The following is a 22,279-nucleotide window of genomic DNA, read 5'->3' as shown; positions in this document are numbered from 1 at the left end:
TCCGTTTGGGCCCAGCCCAAGGGAGGGAAAGGGGCGTGTGTTCCTTTAAGGGGCTGGCCCGGCGGGAGCGCGGGGGTTCGTCCGCAGCCGCTTCCCTTCTGGCCGTTCAAGATCCCTGAGTCCGTCTGCTTCCTCCGACCGGATCAGCCCCGCAGCCCGGAGCGTTCGAGCCGTCGAGGAGCCGCCTGGGGACGGTACGTAGCTCAGGGGTGGCCGGGCTCCTGGGGCGCCCTGTGGACCAATTCCTCTCTTCTTGCTTTCTCAGCCCCACGCTTCCCGGGCAGGGTTGGGGAAGCCGGCAGGAGGAGTGAGCCGGACCCCGTGGGGCCGGGGCCAAGTTGTGATCGCCGCCGCCGGTTGGGGGCGCCCCGGGCGCCCGCGGGTTCAGAGCAGCGCGCGGCGTGAGCTGGCTTGCGTGGGACCCTTGTGCCTGGACCCTGGTCGGTGAGGAGGCCAATTCAGAGGGAAACCAGTGGCCTCCGAGACCACTTCCCGGGTCTCCTCTCTCCCACCGGGTCTTTTCACAACTCATCCCGCAGCCTCCAGCACAGCGCCCCAGGCACCGGGCTCTGCCCTGGGGCATCTGTTGGATGCTCATCTGTTGGGGGCGGGAGCGGGGACGGGCGTCGGGAACACTGCGAGGGGCTGGGGACACCTCCTGAGGCAGCGGGCGGGTGGTCTTCTGCCTGCCTGCTCTGGCCCTCAGGGCAAGCGCAATGGATGCTCGTGGGTTTCAGGCCTGGGTTCAGTGGGGTTTCTAATTTAGGGAACAGTCGGAGCGCGCGGAGAGTGAAGTCCTGGGTGGGAGATGGTATCCTTTAGGGAGGAATTAAGGGCTCCTGAGCAGCCAGGAAAAAAACAAAACAAAACAAAACAAAAAACAGCGCCGGACACTTGGACCCAGCTCTGTCACCAACTCGCTGGGTGGCCTTCAGCAGCCTGTGACCCGATCTGGACCTTGACTCCCAGCGCTGACCTCCGGAGGGCCTTTTGCCCTCTGCCGCAGGAGGAGGTGACTGAGAGGCGGCCTGGCCCCTCTCCCACAGCCCTGCATGAGCCAGCGGGCTGGGAATGCCGGTAGGAAACACCTCCGGACTTCTACTTTCCGGGAACCGCAGGTTTCAAAGGGCTTGGGGCACCGAAGTCAAATTCCTCTCCGGGCGCGGGCTGATGGAGACCTGGAGGGCAAGGCTGCCCTCTGCTGGTGTCAGGGAGACGTGTGGTGTCCGGTGGTGCAGTCGGGGTACTCGGCTGTAGCTCATCTTCCTAACAAGTCTGGGTTCAGCTTATTCAGATGTGCGGAGGGGTCCTAAGGCAAGTGGTGGCTGGGAAAAGCAAAGGATGGGTCGTCAGGAATCAGGGAATCCACACATCTTGTTTTGGTCACTCTAATACACTAGTGAGCTAGGGGGGAAAAAAATCACTCCCAGACCAGAAACTAAGCTGTTTTGGCTCAGAGCTTAGTTTCTGAACCGTGCATTACCTTATGCATGACTGGTAAGAACCCTGGGGGAGCAACCTCCGTATAACATGGTCTGGTGGTGATTTTTTTCCCCCCCAGCTCACTAATACATTAAAGTGACCAAAACAAGAGTTCTTCACCACTAAAGAGCAAACCTCAGCAATGCGTGAATTCCTTAAGATAAATGCTGTCAGTCCTGCAGAAAGTGCCTTTCTTACTGATGTCCCTCACTATTCGAATGCTTGCTATTCACTGTCCAGCGCTCAAGAACCAAATAGATTTGAATAACACAGCATCCTTCCCTGTCCAGATTTCTCAAACTCTCAGTATCCAAACTCTTGCCATCCCATCTGAAGGATGTGAGAGATTTGATGAAGGAGGAGCACTGGACTGCTGGTTTAGCTGCTGAACAGAACTTAGCATAAAGTTTTCTGATAAAAGTAGAAACCAGGGACTTCCCTGGTGATCCAGTGGTTAAGAATCCACCTTCCAATGCAGAGGACATAGGTTCGATCCCTGGTGGGGGGATTACATCCCACATACCTCAGGGCTATGGAATTCTCCTGGCCTGAATACTGCTCAGATGGTATTGAATCTGCCTGCAATGCAGCTGACCTGGGTTGACCCTTAGGTCTGGAAGATCCCCTGGAGAAGGAAATGTCAACCCACTTCAGTATTCTTGCCCGGGGAATCCCCTGGACAGAGGAGCCTGGTGGGCTGCAGTCCATGGGGTCACAAAGAGTTGGAGATGACTGAGCGACTAGCACTACCCCAGGGCAACTAAGCCTGCAAGCAGCCACTAGAGAAGCCCACAGCTAGAGAAGCCTGTGCATCACAGCTAGTGAGCCCACCCGCTGCAACTAGAAAAGCTCCTGTGCATCACAAGCAGAGAAAAGCCTGCCCAATGGAAAGAGACCCAGCGTAGCCGAAAAACAGTGGGAAACAGCTGAAGAAGTTGCAAAGATATTTCCTCTGTGTTAAAAAACAAAACAAAACATTTAAGAAGATGACTTTACCCTGGGTCAGACTTTTAATTTTGGTAAACCCAGTATCTTTTGGAATCCAGGGCCCCTAAGAACCCACATCCTGAAGGAAGAAGTGTTTGCCCCAGTGGTGGGTGAAAGCTGCAAAGCGCGGATTGACCTGCTGGTTTTTTATTTTTTCAGGATTGCTCTTGTTTCTGTTAGTGCCCTGATTACAAAGTTGCATGTGTTTTGAGCTGTTGAGTTGTTCATTCTGACTCTTTTGCGACCCCATGGACTGTAGCCCACCAGGCTCCTCTGTCCACGGGATTTCCCAGGCAAGAATACTGGAGTGGGTTGCCATGCCCGCCTCCAGGGGATCTTCTAGACCCTCTCGACCCAGGGATCGCACCTGTGTCTCTGGCATCTCCTGCATTGGCAGGTGAGTTCTTTATCACTGAGCTACCTGTGAAGCTCCTCTTTGTGCGTAGGCTGCTTAGATCCGAGTCATCAAGAGGCTTTGTGGATGTCACCTGGGGATTCCTCTTGGACAAGGAGCGAGGCTCACAGTGTCCTGTCATGCACAGCACACAGGGCAAGTCTGGGCTTTGGGCTCCCTGCAAAGAGGTCTAAGAGCACAGTGGATTCTACCCCTCAACTTCCTTCACATCATTGCTTCGTCTCCAGTAAGAGCTCCTAACTGTTCTGAAAACAAGAATGTTTCCTCCACATTCCACCACTCTTACAGGCCAATGCTTTTCTTCTTTTCCCTCCCTTCCTCCTCTTTTCTCTGGTTTTGCTGTATCCCTCCCTTCTAGTTCCTGTACACAGGCATTCTTAGGGTCACACACTTACAATCATAGCAGAGTGGCAAGGCTGTGTTCTGCTTTGTCTACCCCAAATCATACCCTGTGCACTTTCCACGTTGCTGCCTGATGACCATACTCAGACTTCCAAATGCCTGCTGTCAACTCTGGTCTCGCAGCCCCAGAGTCCGCTTTCCACTCAGCCGCTGGAGGGATTTTTTTTAACATGTAGGTCTGATCCTAAAGCCTAAAGCCTTTGTGGCTCCTCTGCCTAAAGCCACTACTAGCACCCCAGGGCCTTGGGGACAAAGGACAGGCTGCTGAATCTGACACCCTGGAGCATCTAGACACTGGTCCTTCTGTCCTCCTCTCCCAAGTTTCAGCCAGAGCTTTGGCAGGAAGCAGAATTCACCCTGGATGTTTCCAATAAAGACTCTCTAATGATGGCTCAGGGGTAAGGAAACTACCTGCCAATGCAGGAGCCACGGGAGATGGTGGGCTTGACCCCTGGGCTGGGAAGATCCCTTGGAGAAGGAAATGGCAACCCACTCCAATATTCTCGTCTGGAGAATCCCGTGGATAGAGGAACCTGACAGACTACAGTCCATGGGGATGCAAAGATTTGGACCCAATTGAAGTAACTGAGTACTTCAATTACCCAATTGAAGTAATAGAGTTTTGCCAAGAAAATGCACTGGTCATAGCAAACACCCTCTTCCAACAACACAAGAGAAGACTCTACACATGGACATCACCAGATGGTCAACATCGAAATCAGATTGATTATATACTTTGCAGCCAAAGATGGAGAAGCTCTATACAGTCAACAAAAACAAGACCAGGAGCTGACTGTGGCTCAGATCATAACTCCTTATTGCCAAATTCAGACTTCATTTGAAGAAAGTAGGGAAAACCGCTAGACCATTCAGGTATGACCTAAATCAAATCCCTTATGATTATACAGTAGAAGTGAGAAATAGGTTCAAGGGACTAGATCTGATAGACAGAGTGCCTGATGAACTATGGAATGAGGTTCGTGACATTGTACAGGAGACAGGGATCAAGACCATCCCCATGGAAAAGAAATGCAAAAAAGCGAAATGACTGTCTGGGGAGGCCTTACGAATAGCTGTGAAAAGAAGAGAGGCGAAAAACAAAGGAGAAAAGGAAAGATATAAGCATCTGAATGCAGAGTTCCAAAGAATAGCAAGAAGAGATAAGAAAGCCTTCTTCAGTGATCAATGTAAAGAAATAGAAGAAAAGAACAGAATGGGAAAGACCAGAGATCTCTGCAAGAAAATTAGAGATACCAAGGGAACATTTCATGCAAAGATGGGCTCGATAAAGGACAGAAATGGTGTGGATCTAACAGAAGCAGAAGATATTAAGAAGAGGTGGCAAGAATACACAGAAGAACTACACAAAAAAGATCTTCATGACCCAGATAATCACAATGGTGTGATCACTCATCTAGAGCCAGATATCCTGGAATGTGAAGTCAAGTGGGCCTTAGGAAGCATCACTACGAACAAAGCTAGTGGAGGTGATGGAATTCCAGTGGAGCTATTTCAAATCCTGAAAGATGATGCTGTGAAAGTGCTGCACTCAATATGCCAGCAAATTTGGAAAACTCAGCAGTGGCCACAGGACTGGAAAAAGTCAGTGTTCATTCCAATCCCAAAGAAAGGCAATGCCAAAGAAGGCTCAAACTACTGCACAATTGCATTCATCTCACATGCTAGTAAAGTAATGCTCAAAATTCTCCAAGCCAGGCGTCAGCGATGTTCAAGCTGCATTTAGAAAAGGCAGAGGATCCAGAGATCAAATTGCCAACATCCGCTGGATCATGGAAAAAGCAAGAGAGTTCCAGAAAAACATCTGTTTCTGCTTTATTGACTATGCCAAAGCCTTTGACTGTGTGGATCACAATAAACTGTGGAAAATTCTTCAAGAGATGGGAATACCAGACCACCTGACCTGCCTCTTGAGAAATCTGTTTGCAGGTCAGGAAGCAGCAGTTAGAACTGGACATGGAACAACAGACTGGTTCCAAATAGGAAAAGGAGTACGTCAAGGCTGTATATTGTCACCCTGCTTATTTAACTTCTATGCAGAGTACATCATGAGAAACGCTGGACTGGAAGAAACACAAGCTGGAATCAAGATTGCTGGGAGAAATATCAATAACCTCATATATGCAGAAGATACCACCCTTATGGCAGAAAGTGAAGTGGAACTAAAAAGCCTCTTGATGAAAGTGAAAGTGGAGAGTGAGAAAGTTGACTTAAAGCTCAACATTCAGAAAATGAAGATCATGGCATCTGGTCCCATCACTTCATGGCAAATAGATGGGGAAACAGTGGAAACAGTGTCAGACTTTAATTTTTTGGGCTCCAAAATCACTGCAGATGGTGATTGCAGCCATGAAATTGAAAGACACTTGCTCCTTGGAAGAAAAGTTATGACCAACCTAGATAGCATATTCAAAAGCAGAGACATTACTTTGCCAACTAAGGTCCGTCTAGTCAAGGCTATGGTTTTTCCAGTGGTCATGTATGGATGTGAGAGTTGGACTGTGAAGAAGGCTGAGCGCCAAAGAATTGATGTTTTTGAAGTGTGGTGTTGGAGAAGACTCTTGAGAGTCCCTTGGACTGCAAGGAGATCCAACCAGTCCATTCTGAAGGAGATCACCCCTGGGATTTCTTTGGAGGGAATGATGCTAAAGCTGAAACTCTAGTACTTTGGCCACCTCTTGCGAAGAGTTGACTCATTGGAAAAGACTCTGATGCTGGGAGGGATTGGGGGCAGGAGGAGAAGGGGACGACCGAGGATGAGATGGCTGGATGGCATCACGGACTCGATGGACGTGAGTCTGAGTGAAGTCTGGGAGTTGGTGATGAACAGGGAGGCCTGGCGTGCTGCGATTCATGGGGTCGCAAATAGTCAGACACAACTGAGCGACTGAACTGAACTGAAGTAACTGAGTACACACACGGCACTTTCAGTAAATGGACAAGCAGGGCAGGAATGAGGGGGAGGTATGTGGGGCACTAGGCTTGTGTGCAAATTTTTTTTTTTTTCTCAATGTGGACCATTTTAAAAGTCTCTACTGAACTTATTACAACATTGCTTCTATTTTATGTTTTGGTTTTCTTGACTGCCAGACATGTGGGATCCCAGCTTCCTGACCAGGGATCAAACCCACACCCCCTACATTGGAAGGTAAAGTCTTAACCACTGGACCACCAGTGAAGTCCCCTCATGTGAAAATTTAAGGGAGGGGTGTGTGCGTGCCAAAAATCTCAATGATCAAGACATAATATTTTGATGCAATACAAAGAAAATTGAATCAACAATCTATAGCCCTTGGGCCAGCTGCCTGTTTTATCTGAGTGTCCACTTAAACTGTAAGGACCCCCCAGAAGTAGTCTAGCATGGTATAAAAAAATGTTTTTTAACCTCTACCTCCACAGGCGTTTCTGGACTGAAACAAAAGCTTTGCAGGGCAGGACTCATCCTCACTAACCATGAATGCACCTGATATTTTCTAGTCTAGTCTGGTCTCTTCAATGTCATTTTAAAATGCTGCTCACAACTTTTCCAATTCAACCTTGCAGTTTGAAAAATGGTGATACTGTCATATGGTCCTGCTTAATTTTTTCTGCAGTCTTTTCACTGCCTCCTAATTCCTGCTTGGGCTTCCGTGGTGGTTCAGTGGTAAAGAATCTGCCTGCCAATGCAGAAGACAAGGGTTTGATCCCTGATCCAGGAAGATCCCCTGGAGGAGGGCATGGCAATCAACTCCAGTATTCTTGCCTGGAGAATGCCATGGAGAAAGGAGCCTACAGTACATGGGGTCACAAAAGAGTCTGACACGACTTAGGGACTAAAAAACGACAATGAATTCCTGCTTAGGATTTGTTGGCTTGCCTGTTGCCCATCTTGCCTGCAGAGTGCAGTCCTCTGAGAGCAGGGACCTCATCTTGCTCATCACCGCTGTTACCCGGCCGCGAGAACCGTGCCTTGCATGCCGAAGCTGCTCTACCACAGGGGTCCCCAACCTCCAGGATCTAATGCCTGGTCATCCGAGATGGAGCTGATGTAGTATTAATAGAAATCAAGTGCACAATAAGTGTAATGTGCTTGAATCATTCTGAAACCATCACCACCCCTACCCCCACCCTGCCCCAGTCCATGGAAAAATTATCTTCCTTGAAACAGGTCCTTGGTGCCCAAAAGGTTGAAAAGTGAAAGTCGTTCAGTCGTGACCAACTCTGCGACCCCATGGACTGCAGCCTACCAGGCTTCTCTGTCCATGGAATTCTACAGGCAAGAATACTGAAGTGGGTAGCTGTTCCCTTCTCCAAGGGATCTTTCTAACCCAGGGATTGAACCCCAGTCTCCAGGGACTGAACCCCAGTCTCCTGCATTGCAGGAAGATTCTTTAGCATCTGAGCCACACACACAGACACACAGACACACAGACACACACACAGACACACACACAGACACACACACTCCAGGGGATCTTCCTGACCCAGGGATTGAAACCCCCCCCCCCCCCCCACACACACACACACTCCAGGGGATCTTCCTGACCCAGGGATCGAACCCTCGTCTCCTGCTTGGTAGGCAGATTCTTTACTGCTGAACCACAAGGGAAGCCTGGGCCCCACTGCAGACTTCTCTCACTGGCTTGTTTTTCTCCTCCCAGTTTGCCCCAGGGCCCAGCCTTGTCTGGACACCCTGGCGCTGCCCGGTGTGTGACGCCATGGGCCTGCGGCTCCCGATCTTGCTGCTCCTGCTGTGCTGTGTCTCCGGCCTGCCTTTCTACAACGGCTTCTACTACTCCAACCGTCCCAACGGCCGGAACCTGGACAACGGCTACAGCGAAGGTGGGTGGCCTCTTGGCTCTGCTCTTAGCTCGGCTCTTGGTTCGGCTAGGTGATGAAGGCGTCTCCTGGCCCCTGCAAGGTCCGAGTTGGGTGGGGGCTCAGGGGGTGAAGCCAGCAGTCCTGCTCCCATCTGGGCCTGTGCAGTGGTCCAGCCTTGTTGCTAAGATGAGCTGAAGGGTGATTCTGTTACTCCATGTCTACTGGCCCCTTAGATATGGAGGGCTTCCCCGGTGGCTCAGTCAGTAAAGAATCCGCCTGCAGTGCAGGAGACCCAGGTTTGATCCCTGGGTTGGGAAGATCCCCTGGAGGAGGAAATGGCAACCCACTCCAGCATTCCAGCCTGGAGAATCCCATGGAAAGAGGAGCCTGGTAGGCTACAGCCCATGGGATTGCAAGAGTCAGACATGACTGAGCGACTAAACCAACAACAACCCATGGGCGTGGAGCTGAATGCACTGTAGCACAGTCAATTTTGCTTTTTATACTTTCCCCAAAGTCCTGCCAGTTTTTCAAAATTCCACTTAAACGTGACTTCCCCAGGTTTTCCCAGTGGAAAAGGGGTTTGGAGTTAGGGAGATGTGTTTGACTCTCCATTTTGCCACTTACTAGCTATGCGGCTTTGGGCAGGTGACCTTTTTTTAAACTTTTATTTGCGTTTATTTTTTTGTGGCATTTCTGCCCCAGGCCGCACGTTTCTTTTTAAATATTTATTTATTTATTTGGCTGTGCTGGGTCTTAGTTGTGACACTTTGGGATCTTTAGTTAAGGCATGTGGGGATCTAGCTCCCTGACCAGGGATTGAAGCCAGGCCCCCTGCATTGGGAGTGTGAAGTCTTAGCCACGGACCGCCAGGGAAGTCCCAGGGCCATAAAGTATTGTTTTTTTGGTTTCTTTGGGGATATCTTTTTCTTCTGTGCAGCCTTCTCTTCTGGTTTAGGAATAATCTGACCTTTTTCGGTAAGGATCATCTACATGTGGCAGGGGAGCTTAGGTATCGGTTGATCCAACCCTGAGCTCGCTAGTCCTGTCCCGCATCTTTAGAGGCTTTGTTCACCAGGACGTGCTTGATGACCAGAGAGTCTACGTCTACATCTAAGCTCTGAAGTCTGGAATCACTCTGCATTTCTGAGCATGTGCAATAAAAATTCAGCACTCTTCTTGGGCCACCAACCCTGCACCCAGCCCCACTGTTTGACCTGGGAACACCTATCAACACCATTGTAATGATGGAATAGCACAGAATATGTTTAAAGTGACATTTTTCAGATACTTGGTGGCTTTCCAGATATGCATACCCTTCATGGCCTGGGTGGTTTCATGAGTGTTCTTCAAGTGAAAGTCGCTTAGTCGTGTCGACCAACTTTTGTGACCCCATGGACTGTATAGTCCATGGAATTATCCAGCCCAGAATACTGCAGTGGGTAGCCTTTCCCTTCTCCAGGGGATCTTCCCGACCCAGGGATTGAACTGGGGTCTCCTGCATTGCGGGCGGATTCTTTACCAGCTGAACCACCAGGGAAGCTTAAGAATACTGGAGTGGGTAGCCTATCCCTTCTCCAGGGGATAGTCTCGACCCAGGAATAGAACTGGGGTCTCCTGCATTGCAGGCAGATTATTTACCAGCTGAACCACCAGGGAAGCAGTGTTCTTAAAGTGAACATGAAAATTTGAACCTCTTGATTTTGTGCAGTTTTCTGGGTCAAGTGAATAGCAAACCATTTTTAGAAGTGACTTCAGGCCAGTTACTGGAAAAGCCAGGTGACTTTTTATCAGCAGCTTTATGTACCTATTGTGCATCGTTTGCTAGGTCATATGAGCCTCATAGAAACTCGGACACAGGCAAGGAGTCATTAGGTATGGCTGTTTTTCAGCATGAGATTCTCTGCAAGGAGCCTCCCTGTCTATCCCTTGCTTACTCCTAGGGTTACCCCCCCTTCCCTGTGTACCTCTAAGGTCTCAAGTCCAGACCTAAGGCCGTGAGACCATGAGGCCCCAATAGGAAGACTCAAGTGAGAGATGGGCCAGCCTTAGCCCATAAATCTGGTTCTTGTGGTGCATGTTAGGCTCGGAGTTTATTTGTCCCCCTGAGCCTGACTGCAGTTTCCTCTATAAGTCCTGGCCTTATCTCTCCTGTGTCTCTAGGTGTTTGGGAAGAGTCGTGGTGGACAGCTGGACTGAGTGAAGGGCAGGCTGTGCCCTCTTGTGTTCAGTGTGTTAGAGAAGGAGACTCAGATGACCTGAGTCCCCCCGCACTCCCATCTGAGGCGCTCTCACTGCCAGCTGCACCAATTTGCCTTTTGCTTTTCTTTTTTTTTTTAGCTGAACCACATGGCATCTTAGTTCCCTGACCAGGGATCAAACCTGCCTCCCCCCACTGCCACCGCAGTGAAAGGGTAGATTCTTTTCCCCCCATTAAAAAAATTTAAATATATTTTAAAAGTGAACAGTACAGGGAAGTCTGGTGTGCTGCTTTCATGGGGTCATGAAGAGTTGGACATGACTGAGCGACTCAATAACAACAAAACATTTTTACAGTGTTGTATTGCTGCTGCTGCTGCTGCTGCTAAGTCGCTTCAATCGTGTCCGACTCTATGCAACCCCAGAGACGGCAGCCCACCAGGCTCCCCTGTCCCTGAGATTCTCCAGGCAAGAACACTGGAGTGGGTTGCCATTTCCTTCTCCAACGCATGAAAGTAAAAAGTGAAAGTGAAGTCACTCAGTCGTGCCGACTCTTAGCGACCCCATGGACTGCAGCCCACCAGGCTCTTCTGTCCATGGGATTTTCCAGGCAAGAATGCTGGAGTGGGGTGCCATTGCCTTCTCCATGGTTTCTGCTATACAACACAAATCAGCCATAATTATACACACACCCCCTCTGTCTCTAGCCTCCCTCCCCTCTCCGCATCCCATCCCTCCAGGTTCTCACAGAGCACCAGAGATAGCCTCCCTGTGCTACACAGCAACTTCTCATCTGCCGTCCATGGACCATCAGGGAAGTCCACCAGTTCGCGTCTGCTGCCTAACAAGCCTAGTGGTTTAAGACAACAGCCATGTGCTTTGCTCATGGTTTCATGGGCCGGCGTTTTGGGCTGGGCTCTGTCCCTTCTGTCTTGGCTGTGCTCACTTAATTGATTGTGCCTGCGGTAGGCGGGCAGGTCAGCTGGGGGCTGGTGGGTCTAGGATGGCCTCAGCTGGGAGGGCTTGTCTCTGCTCTCTGCATGTTCTCACCCTGCAAGGGAGCCCAGGCCTTGTTCCGATGGTGGTTGGCAAGGTTCCGAGAGAGAGAGGCCTCAGCAGGGCCCCTGGAGCCTCGACTCCAAACAAACACCTCAGGACACTCACTTCCCCCGCGTTCATTTGGTCAAAGCAAGTGGCAGGGCCAGCGAGGATTTCAGGGACTGGGGGTGGTTCATAGAGTCACCTCCTGAAGGAAGGAGTTGTGAAGTCACATTACAGAGTATGTGGGTACAGGGGCGGTGCAATCTAGGACTCCTGAGCCTGGTGGGAGCTGGGGGTGAGGGTGAGGGAAGGGGTGGCCCCTGCAGGACTACCGATGTGCCGCCAGAGGCCCCCATCTGCACCCTCCTCTCCCCTCAGGCATCTTCAATGGAGTGAAGCTGGTGGTAGAGACGCCCGAGGAGACCCTGTTCTCCCACCGAGGGGCCAACGTGACCCTGCCCTGCCGCTACCACTACAAGCCGGCCCTGGCCTCTCCGCGGCCCGTGCGCATCAAATGGTGGAAGCTGTCGGAGAACGGGGTCCCGGAACAGGACGTGCTGGTGGCCATTGGGCTGAGGCAGCGCACCTTTGGGCATTACCGAGGTCGGGTGCGCCTACGGCAGGACAGAGCGCGGGAAGTGTCGCTGGAGATCTGGGACCTGCGGCTGGAGGACTACGGGCGCTACCGCTGCGAGGTCATTGATGGGCTGGAGGATGAGAGTGGTCTCGTGGAGTTGGAGCTTCGGGGTGAGACCCTGACGGTGGCTTGGTCCTGGGGGCTGCAGGGAGAAGGCCCTGAGAAAGCATCTAGACCTCTGTGCTTCTGGCAGATAAAACATCCAATCCTCAGAACAACCCCACGACGAAGCTCCTGTTATTCTCACCCTCAATGTGTGGATGAGAGAACCGAGGCACAGAGAAGTCAAGTCACTTACCTAGGGTCACACAGCTCATACATGGCTGAGTAGGGGTTTGACCACAGGCAGTCAGACTCCAGAATCCACTGCTCTCTACTCCCTCTTGCTCACGTCCTGTTCAGAGAGAGGGAGACAGGAGGTGGTGACACAGCTCACTGAGTCAGAGCTGAGATTTGCACAGGGTTGGCAGGCGACACAAACAAATGAGGCAGCCCAAGGGTGGGTGATCCGGAGTGGTGGGGACGGGGGCCACTCCTGAGCCCTCCTACTCAGGCCCAGCTGATGATGCTACATCAGAAGCAAGCCCAGTGCAGCCCGATTTTCTTTCTTTCTTTCAAATGTTTACTTATTTGGCTGCGTTGGGTCTTAGTTGCCAAGCAAGGGGTCTTTGTCATGGTGCGTGGGCTCTAGAGCAATTGGGCTTAGTTGCACCAAGGCATGTGGGATCTTAGTTCCCCAACCAGGGATCGAACCTGTGTCTCCTGCATTGGAAGGCGGATTCTTTATCCCTTGGACCAGCAGGGAAGTCCCTGCAGCCAGATTTTCTGATTTGACATGAGAAGCTTATATTCGTATGTGAAACCTCTGGATTTTAATGTAGAAATTGCCTGATTAAAAACAAAAGCAGAAACAGCTAGTGCTGTCCAAAGCTGCCAGCTGTGATCTCCACACGACTTCTGCCTTCTCTGACCCTGGGCCGGGGCTGTGTGTCCTTAGACCTCTCCTACCTGGTAGGGAGGTCACTGGGAGGGTATAGAGGGAAGGCTGATCTGACTCCATGTCCACCCCATCCCAGCTGTGGCACCCCAGATCGATGCCTTCCCCCCAGAGCTCCAGTCCTGTCACAGGTAAAATGAAGAATAAGGGTACTTCCTCCTTTACCTTCTTCGAGGAGATGAGGCTAGAATGTGGCTCAAGAGCTTGTCAATCAGAGGTGGACCTTGCCACCAGCAGCCACCTGCCCAGTCCGCGGGGCTTAGATGGTGACCCAGAGGGGCCATGTTCCTTGTCCCTGATGTTGGGGATGGTGTGGGATGTGTGTGAGCTGGTCAGAGCCAGTTGTCTGGGAACCACAGGGGCAGCCTAGAGAAGCAGGGAGTCCTCACTTTTTTGGGGGGTACACTTTTTTTTTTTTAATTAATTTTAATTGGAGTATAGGGTCTTTACAATGTCGTGCTGCTTTTTGCTGCCCAGAAGAGGGACTCAGCCATACGTATTCATGTATCCCCTCTGTTTTAGATTTCCTTTCCTTTCAGGTCACCACATAGCACTGAGTAGAGCTCCCCATGCTGTACAGCAGGGCCTCATTAGTTTTCTGTTTAATACATAGTAGTGTATGTATCATACAGTGTGTATATGTCAGTCCCAATCCAGGGAGCTCTCACTCCAGACCCTGCCTTTGAATAGCGCCAGTCCCAGGCCCTAGGGACACCCCTTCTCCTTAAGGTTTCATCTGACTTGATAGAGAATGAGCCCAGGGGGTTTAACATTTTTTATTACAGTAAAATTTCAAACATGGCATTTTGAGGGAGCCTGTGGCTCCTCCCAGACCATGGTACCAGAAAGGGAAGCCCCCTGCCTGGGACCTCCCTGACCTCGAGTCTCCTTTAGTAAGACCTTTTCCCATCCCTCCTCTTCCCCTGGGGCCTCCCTGGTGGCTCAGACGGTAAAGAATTTGCCCTCAATGCAGGAGACCCAGGTTCGATTCCTGGGTGGGGAAGATCCCCTGGAGAAGGAAATAGCAACCCACTCCAGTATTCTTGCCTAGAGAATCCCATGGACAGAGGAGCCTGGCGGGCTGCATACATAGGTCACAGTCAGACATGACTGAGCCACTGATACTTTCACTGTCTTCTTTCCTCTTCCCCTGAAAGTCATCTGTCACATGTGGGAAGTTTCTTGCATCCTCCTCTGAAGCTTCCATATTATTGTTAACATAGATGATGAGGTCTCAGCTACTGAGTCAGAGCCCGGCAACGCCTGTCTCCTGTAGGTGGCAGCACCTCCTCACTGGTGTCTTAGATCAGGTTGCAGTAACAAAACAGCCTCGGTGACCTCTGAACAACAGAGATTCATTTCACACAGTTCTAGAGACTGGAAGTCCCAGACCAGGGTGCCAGGTCGCAGACTTCTGGGTCCTCACAACGGTGGAAGGGGCTTGGGGGGAGCTCTCTGGGGTGTCTTTTTTTAAGGGTACTAACCCCATTCATGAGGACTCCACCCTCATGACCTAATTACGTCCCAAAGGCGCCATCTCCTAATACCATCATATTGGCCATTAAGATTTACTTATTTAGCTGCGCTGTGCGACTTTCAGGATCTTAGTCCCCTGATCAGGGATCAATCCTGGGCCCTGGCAGTGAGAGCACCATTTCCTAACCACTGGACTGCGAGGGGGAATTCCTGGGCATTAGGATTTAAACATCTGAATTGAGACCGTGGGTTTCCTCCGTGGCTCAGTGGTAAAGAATCCTCCTGCAATGTTGGAGACGTAGAGGACGAAGGTTCAATCCCTGGGTCGAGAAGATCCCCTGGAGATGGAAATGGCAGCTCACTCCAGGATTCTTGCCTGGAAAAATAGAGAGGAGCCCAGTGGGCTCCAGCCCGTGGGGTCACAAAGAGTCAACTGAGTGACTCAGCAGGCATACTGAGCCCATAGCACTGGGGTTCTTGGAACAACCCTGTGGGTTAGGTATTAACCCTGTTCTGTAATTGGGGATATTATTTGACTGACTCATTCATTCTGTTAACAAATTAGTAGTTTTTTGAGTGCTGCTGTGTGCCTGTCTAGCTCTGGGAGGGAGATGTAAAGCAGATACTGGTTCTGCGTTGGACTTGGACAGTGGACAGGAGGTGACAGGTTTGTAGACCTTTTCTGAGGGACTGTGTGTGTGTGTGTGTTGAGGGAAGCCTCTTTCTCAGTGGAAGTGGGTCTCCCATCACCGGGCCCTGCCCACCCAATCAAGCCCCCTTTTCTGCCCTCCCCAGGTGTGGTCTTTCCTTACCAGCACCCCCAAGGGCGCTACAAGTTCAACTTCCACGAAGCCCAGCAGGCCTGTGAGGAGCAGGACGCGGTGGTGGCCTCCTTCGAGCAGCTGTTCCGGGCCTGGGAGGAGGGCCTGGACTGGTGCAATGCGGGCTGGCTGCAGGATGCCTCGGTGCAGTACCCCGTCACACAGGCCCGGCGCCGCTGCGGAGGCCTGGGCCTGGCGCCCGGCGTGCGCAGCTACGGCCCGCGCCACCGCCGCCTGCACCGCTATGACGTGTTCTGCTTTGCGGTTGCCCTCAGGGGTGAGTGGACTGGCCAAGCACGGGCCCGCGGGTGGGAGGGCAGCCTCTCGGGGCCTTCAGTCCTCTCTGCCCATCCTGCTGGCACTTCCAGCTGAAGCCCTGTCCAACTGAGTGCCTCGATGCTGCCGCTTCACACCGATCATCGGTCTAGTCAATCATCCCACATTCCCTGAGGGCCTACTAGGTGCTGGGTCATCATAGACACATAAAACACAGTCTGCCCTCACAAAGGAGCTCATTTCATGGGAAGATACACGGATAAAAACAGATCGGTTCAGTGCCATATCCCAGCTTGGCACTTAGTAGGTGCTCAGTAAATGGCTGAGCAGATGAGAGACTCTTGATTGGTCTAGCAGCGGTGGGGCGCCCACCTAGAGTAAAATTAGGAAAGGCTGGGCAGAGTACAGATCTGACTGTGGGGAACCCAGCACCATGGCAGGGGGGATGATGCTTTTGGAGAGGGGCTGAGATTTGGGAACATGCCCCTGACAGTCTCCGCTGCAGATGCTCCATCACGTGGCAGCTCCCTAAGCGTAGAGAGTTAACAGGTCTTTTGGGGGCTGGGTGGTGGGGTCTGTATGGGCTGGCCTTGCCCCAGGCCCTCTCTGGCTGGCCCCTCTGCTTCTCCGTCCTCACGCCCCGCATCCCACAGGGCAGGTGTACTACCTGGAGCACCCTGAGAAGCTGACGCTGGCAGAGGCAAGGGAGGCCTGCTGGGAAGACGGAGCCCAGATCGCAAAGGTGGGCCAGCTGTTTGCCGCCTGGAAGTTCAGTGGCTTGGACCGCTGCGATGCTGGCTGGCTGGCAGACGGCAGTGCCCGCTACCCTGTGGCCCACCCACGTTCCAACTGTGGGGCCCTGGAGCCTGGGGTCCGAAGCTTCGGCTTCCCAGACCCACACAGCCGCAAGTACGGCGTCTACTGCTACCGGCCACGCTAACGCCAGGTCGCCCCCTCCCCTCATGGGCTGTATTTATTGAGTAGTTCGTTTTCCCTTGCAGGTTGGGGCAATTTTCATCTTGTTTTTATACTTTCCAACTTAAAATTATTTTTAAATATTATTTTTTGGGTAAATCCCACAGATCCCAAATCGTCCCTTTACTCGGGTCCCTTTACCAAGGCTCTCACCCTCCTTGAATCCTCCTATCTCTCTCCTCTGGGACGTTTGAGGTCCTTGGGTTCATGAGCGCTCTCTGCCATCACTGAATCCATCCCCTTTCCCAGCCCCGGGGAGGCTGTTTCCAGAGCCAGCAGTGGCAGGGGGAGCCAGGGCTGTGACTTGTCCTCCGCCTCCACCTGGGGACGAGAGGGCAGCCAGGTGGCTCGAGCTGGGGTTCAGGCCTGGTGGTCTCCTGACCCTCGTACTTCTTTGGGGAGCAGCTGGCCTGTGTCAGCACGGTGGAGGAGCCTGGGCGGGAGGTGGGTCCCTGGGCTTCCACGTGACATCCCAGGGAAGAGAGAGAGATCCTGCCCCATGTTTTCCTTCTCTCTTGGCTCCAAAGAGTCCGTGTTTTGTTCTCATTTTTCCCTGTTTGGCAAGTGGCCCTCAGGTCTAGGTACTGTTTTGGACAATAAATGGTGCTGTGACCCCTCCCTCCATCTTGAGCCCTCCTCTGTGTTGCGCTCTCTCTTTTTTTTTTTTTTTTAAATGTGTTTCTTATTTGGCTGCACCAGGTCTTAGTTGTGACATGAGGGATTTTCAATCTGCATTGCAACAGGCAAACCTTTAGTTGTGGCATGTGGAATCTAGTTCCCTGACCAGGGATCGAACCCAGGCTCCCTGTGATGGGAGTATGGAGTCTTAGCCACTTAACCACCAGAGAAGTCCCTGTGTCTCAGTCTTTATCTCATTCAGTCTTAGGGTCCAGCTCCCTGCAGGTCCAGCTCCCTGCATGGGGGACGGTTCTGTCCTAGACTGAAGAGGTCGCCTGGGTCTGTCCACTGGGGTGGGCAGGGAACGCCATGGGCTGCACCTTCAGGCTGCCTTGGTCTGGCCTGGCCTGCCTGTGTGTATCCTGCCTCAGGGACTGACCTAGCGGCTGGAGGCCCTCCTGGCGTGTTCTCCCACCATCCCACTCCAGGCTGTGTGTCTGCGTGGACCCAGCATAAGAGTGGGAGGCCGGAGGAGGCTATTCCTCACCCTGGTCCCCACCCCCATGTCAGCCTCAAGAAACCAGGTCTCCTGCTTCTGCACAGGCACACCGCTGCCACCCCCAGTCGGTCCTTTACTTAGCAAGGTGCTTCTCCAAGTGTGGCTGGCGCCACCAGCTTCACCTGGGAATGTGTTTGAGATGCAACTTTCTGCACCTGACCTCAGACCCACTGACTCGAAAACCCTGGAGTGGGATCTCTCACAAGCCCTTCTAATGCAGATTCAAGGTTGAAAACCAATGACATAGCTGTGTTCCCAATGAATCAGTTACTTAATAAAAAGGCACAATTTTTGAGTCCCTACTCTGTGACCATCGCTGCATCTTCTACTTTTGTCCACGGATCCTTTCCAGAGCTGTAGGTAACCTGGGCACATAAAAATACTCACCAGCAAACACTCAACCACACAAGTACACACCCAAAGAGACATCAGCAGACTCACACTGACACATGCTAACCAGCACCAGTGTTAGCCCCTCAGTTGTGTCCGACTCTTTGTGACCCTGTGGACCGTAGGCCGCCAGGCTCCTCTGTCTACGGAATTCTCCAGGCAAGAATACTGGAGTGGGCTGCCATTCCCTTCTCAAGGGGATCTTCCCAATCCAGGCATCGAACCCCGGTCTCCCGCATTGCAGGGGGACTCTACCATCTACAACCAACATCAGACACTTCCACACACAATCAGCGCCCATTGAGCAAGGGTGATGAGGGGGTGGCACTAACCTGACCTTCCAGGGAGGAGGCTGGTGGATGGTAACTGTCTGGCACACACAGCCCAGCTCCACTCAAGGTCTGCTGGGGGAAATACATAAACAATCGAAAGCGTTTTCATTGATAACCTACAGCCTACTTACAGGCAGGATGCCCAGACCTTTGTGCTAGTGGCTAGCTAACCCATTTGACCCCAAAAATGTATAAACAAGATTCACTATTCCCAGACTGTCTGCAGTTCTTTTTCTTTCCTCTTATAAATCCTGATTTTGCCTCTGTTCTTGGACTCACTCTATAAATCGACTCTTCTTGTGTGAGCAAACAGTGTAAATCAAAGGACCAAACTATGGAAAGTGGCCAGAAGTCTGACTTGAGTTACTCTCTGACAGCGTGCCAACTCAAAGATCCATACACAGCACCTCTTGGCTGTTACACACACACCCACACATGCACACACACACACACACACACACACACACACACACACACACAGAGGAACTCATGTAAGAACAGAGCACCAGAGGTGTGACTGTCCCAGGCCTTCTGATCAAACAGGACTCGCACAAATTTAGAGTCATTTGATCAAAGTGTGTCCCTACAGCCCCCATTCCTGAGAAACTTCTCAGTAGATCCTGGACCATGGTTGCCTTCTCTTTAAGAAAAAGAAGGGAAAAGAAAAGTAGATCTCTTCCAATGTCTTTATTATTATAATTATCATAATCTTTACTTTTCAAAAATATAAATAGGTGCACGGAACCCTGGTGCCTGCACGGTCCCGGAGGGTGGGGAAAGGTGAGGGGAGGGGTGGGTGACACTCCCATAGGGAAGGAAGTGCCCCCCCGACCCAGCCCTGCTGAGATGGACACCTGCTCGGGTGGCAGACCCAGGTGAGAGGACTCGAGGAGGGACCCTTGGAGGGAATCCGACCCCCATGCTTCGAAGATCCCTTGATGGCTCGCTCTTGGTGGGCTGGAAGGCGCCCCCTCTCCCCTGGGCTTCTCCCCGACACAGATGAACTCCATCTTATCCAATACATTCAGCTGCGGTTCCAGAGTTCTTCAGCCCTCGGGTCTCTCTGCCCCTCCTCCCTCCTCCCTAGCTCTCCCTGGAGGTGAAAGAACCAACGATTGCACTGCTCTTGGATAAAGTCAGGAAACAAAAAATAATCTTCTTTATTTAACTTAACCCCTTCCCTTCTCCCCCGTCCCTGTGCTGGTCCCTGGAAATGCACGGTGGGAGACTGAAGGAACGTCTCTAAACTTCAGTTCACGGGTTACCATACGTTTGCTTTGCTTTGGCGTTTGGGGGGAACATTAGATGCAGATTTGGCGATTTGGGGGTGGGCGGGTGCATACACAATGTGGGGTTTATTTTTTTCCTTCTTTAATGGAATTCCTTATATGACAGAAAGCGACAAGGAGAGGACACCATCCGGATGGGGTGTCAGCCTGGCCAGGCTTCTGGGCTCAGCGTCCTGGGCACGTCCGAAAGCTCCTCTCAGTGGGCCGTGCTGGGGCGGCTCCTCCTCAGGGGCCGTGAGCTCCGCTTCTGTAGTCTGCGCTTGTAGGTGGCGGCTGGGGTGCAAGGGAAATGGAAAAATCTGGGTGAACTCTGGGAAGAAAGCAGGCCAGCCCAGCCTCCCCCAGTCCTTCTCTGCCGATCCCCTCCCTGTAGAAACCATGGGCTCATGAAGGCAGCCTGAGGTTTTACCTGCTTCTTGGTTTTGATTTTTCTTGGAACCACCTTGGGCAAAGGGGCTTCAGGCTAGAATACTGGAGTAGGAAATGGCAACCCACTCCAGTATTCTTGCCTGGAAAATCCTATGGACAGAGGAGCCTGGCGGGCTACAGTCCCTGGGGTCGCAAAGAATCGGACACGACTGAGCGACTGATAACAGGGGGCTTCGGGGCAGATGTTGAAAAGGACAGTAGGGCACTCGCCTTCACCTTCCCCCTCTCAGTGAAAGTGAACCTCCCCAGGGGCAGGGAACATCTGTGACAGAGCCCTCGATGGTGTTGGCAGTGGGGGATAGGGAGGAGGATGTGTTGGCCGGATCTAACGCTGTGTGGGGTGATGCTCACGGTCCGTGCAGGTGATCCGAGGCTCCTCCCAGTGCCCGCTGGGCTGGCACCGGATGGTGGGCACGTGTCGCTGGATGAAGCCCTCGGTGCACTGGTACCGCACCAGGGCGTTGATCTCGTATCGGTCCTTCTTCTGTCCGAAGATTCTGGCGTGCTCCACCACAGGGGGCTCTCCACAGGCCACTGAGGGGCAAACATCCTTCAGAAAGGGCTCTTGGAGGGTCTCCCCTGATGCCCTGTGATGAGCCGGTGTGGTCGCCCTGGCTTTGAGGAGCCAGCTCAGAGTCCAAGGAAGGGGTGGGGAGCCTGGACACCCGGCCACGAGCCCTGCCTGCAGGGGAGGGGCACTTTCACTCTGCACTGAGAATCTGGAAGCCACTGGTTCTGACATCTGGGCTCCTCAATGATTTAGAGCAGCAGGAAGGGAATAAAAGGATGAGGAGTTGGGAAAGAGGGTGAGGGCCAGGCAGACTGGCTGTGACTTCGCTATGATAATGGGCTATGAAAACTGCGGTGCAGGGGAAGGAGGAACCAAAGGAGGCTAGGGGCGGGGAGAGGGGCACGAGGCCAGAAGCAGGAACACTGGCGAGTGTCCCAGCCACACCTCCAAGTCTGCAGACTCAAAGCCAAGGATCAAGGCCTGACAATTCCAACTCGTGCGACTGATGGACTTGGGATCCTAGAGAGGGAGGCTCCCAACTCATGTGCAACTGTGGGTGACTTTCTGTGCTGATACCCAGGGCACTGTGTTTGCAGGGGGCTCTGTCCTCTAGCCTGCACCCTCTCCCTGTCCCTAGTGGGCTGAGCCTTTCCCTTGGCTCTGGGATGCTGGCATGGGGCAAGGCCCCTGCCCCCCAGGTCAGCTCCAATCTGCTACTTGGGCAGGTGAGTGATGCCAGCAGCCAGGAGTCCAGGTGACATGGCTCAGGTCACACAGCAGGAACCTGGGGTCTTGAGTCTGTCCTTGTGGGACCCCTCCCATGCTGCCACTTACCTGTGCCCTTTTTACAGGTGAAGGGCAGCTGGTAATTGCATGGGACATCGTTCCACTCGCCCTTCTCATGCCAGATCATCACCACGCAATCCTCCCCAGTGGCGAAGAAGTTGTCAGGCTGGTTGGGGCGCCAGTTCTCAAATTGCTGTGGGTGGGATTGGGGAAGGGGTGAGCAGAGGGCAGAAGTGGGACAGCCTGCCTAACCCCTGCTTTCACTCCCTGTTCAGCCCCTTCCTGGCCATGGCACAAAGACTGCAGGGAGTCTGGTGGTGCCGTGGGACTCACGGGCCCTCCAAGGAGGGCGTTGATCACACCACCGGGCTGGGTCATTGTCAGGAACTCAGAAGACCCCGGGTTCACAGTCCCTGTTAATGAGCTGATGCCAATCTCCTCTTCCATATGGGCCAGTGGGGCTGGTCACCAAGCTGCCAGGCTTGGGCAGGACCGGGTGGTAGAGCTACTGTTCCCACGTCCAGACTCTGCCTTTCCAAGTTTCTCCCTCTAGCCTGACTGCAGACAAACGAGGCCCCTTTCCTCTGATGTAGCTGCTCCTCTTCCCCATGACCATAACAGAGCCATGACGTGGCTGACATCTGCCTCTTCTAGCAAGTCTTCCCTGAGGTCCTTTACTGATCTTCATTATTTACTACGTATGCTGTTCAACTGGCATCTATGTTGCTTTCTGTCTACCTCCTTGTGTGGACTCTAGTGCTCTGTGGGCAAGGAACCTCTCTAAACCTTCCTCTTGGGGGCTTCTCAGGTGGCTCAGTGGGTGAAGAATCTGCCTGCCA

General features: G+C 52.4%; 2 protein-coding genes across 2 annotated transcripts in view; one reads left to right on the top strand and one right to left on the bottom strand.

Annotated features, from left to right (window-relative positions):
- The first annotated feature begins 121 nt into the window (after window positions 1-121).
- On the top strand, window positions 122-16,868 carry HAPLN3 (hyaluronan and proteoglycan link protein 3). Its single transcript, XM_052659893.1, has 5 exons — window positions 122-194; window positions 7,945-8,125; window positions 11,723-12,091; window positions 15,250-15,552; window positions 16,205-16,868. Exons 2-5 carry the CDS (start codon window positions 8,002-8,004, stop codon window positions 16,489-16,491), a joined length of 1,083 nt encoding a protein of 360 aa, XP_052515853.1. The 5' UTR covers window positions 122-194; window positions 7,945-8,001; the 3' UTR covers window positions 16,492-16,868.
- Window positions 16,869-19,910: 3,042 nt separating this feature from the next.
- The window catches only part of ACAN (aggrecan), a 40,199-nt gene continuing 37,830 nt past the window's right edge, over window positions 19,911-22,279 (bottom strand). Inside the window, exons 15-17 of the mRNA XM_052659857.1 lie at window positions 21,489-21,633; window positions 20,495-20,677; window positions 19,911-19,987 (exon numbers count right to left, since the gene is read on the bottom strand). Of these exons, the coding sequence (XP_052515817.1) occupies window positions 19,911-19,987; window positions 20,495-20,677; window positions 21,489-21,633 (405 nt within the window). The remainder of the gene's footprint in view (window positions 19,988-20,494; window positions 20,678-21,488; window positions 21,634-22,279) is intronic.

Source organism: Budorcas taxicolor, chromosome 21 (genome assembly GCF_023091745.1).
Source record: "Budorcas taxicolor isolate Tak-1 chromosome 21, Takin1.1, whole genome shotgun sequence".
NCBI classification, from domain to species: Eukaryota; Metazoa; Chordata; class Mammalia; order Artiodactyla; family Bovidae; genus Budorcas; species Budorcas taxicolor.
This window is presented reverse-complemented; position numbering and strand designations above follow the sequence as displayed.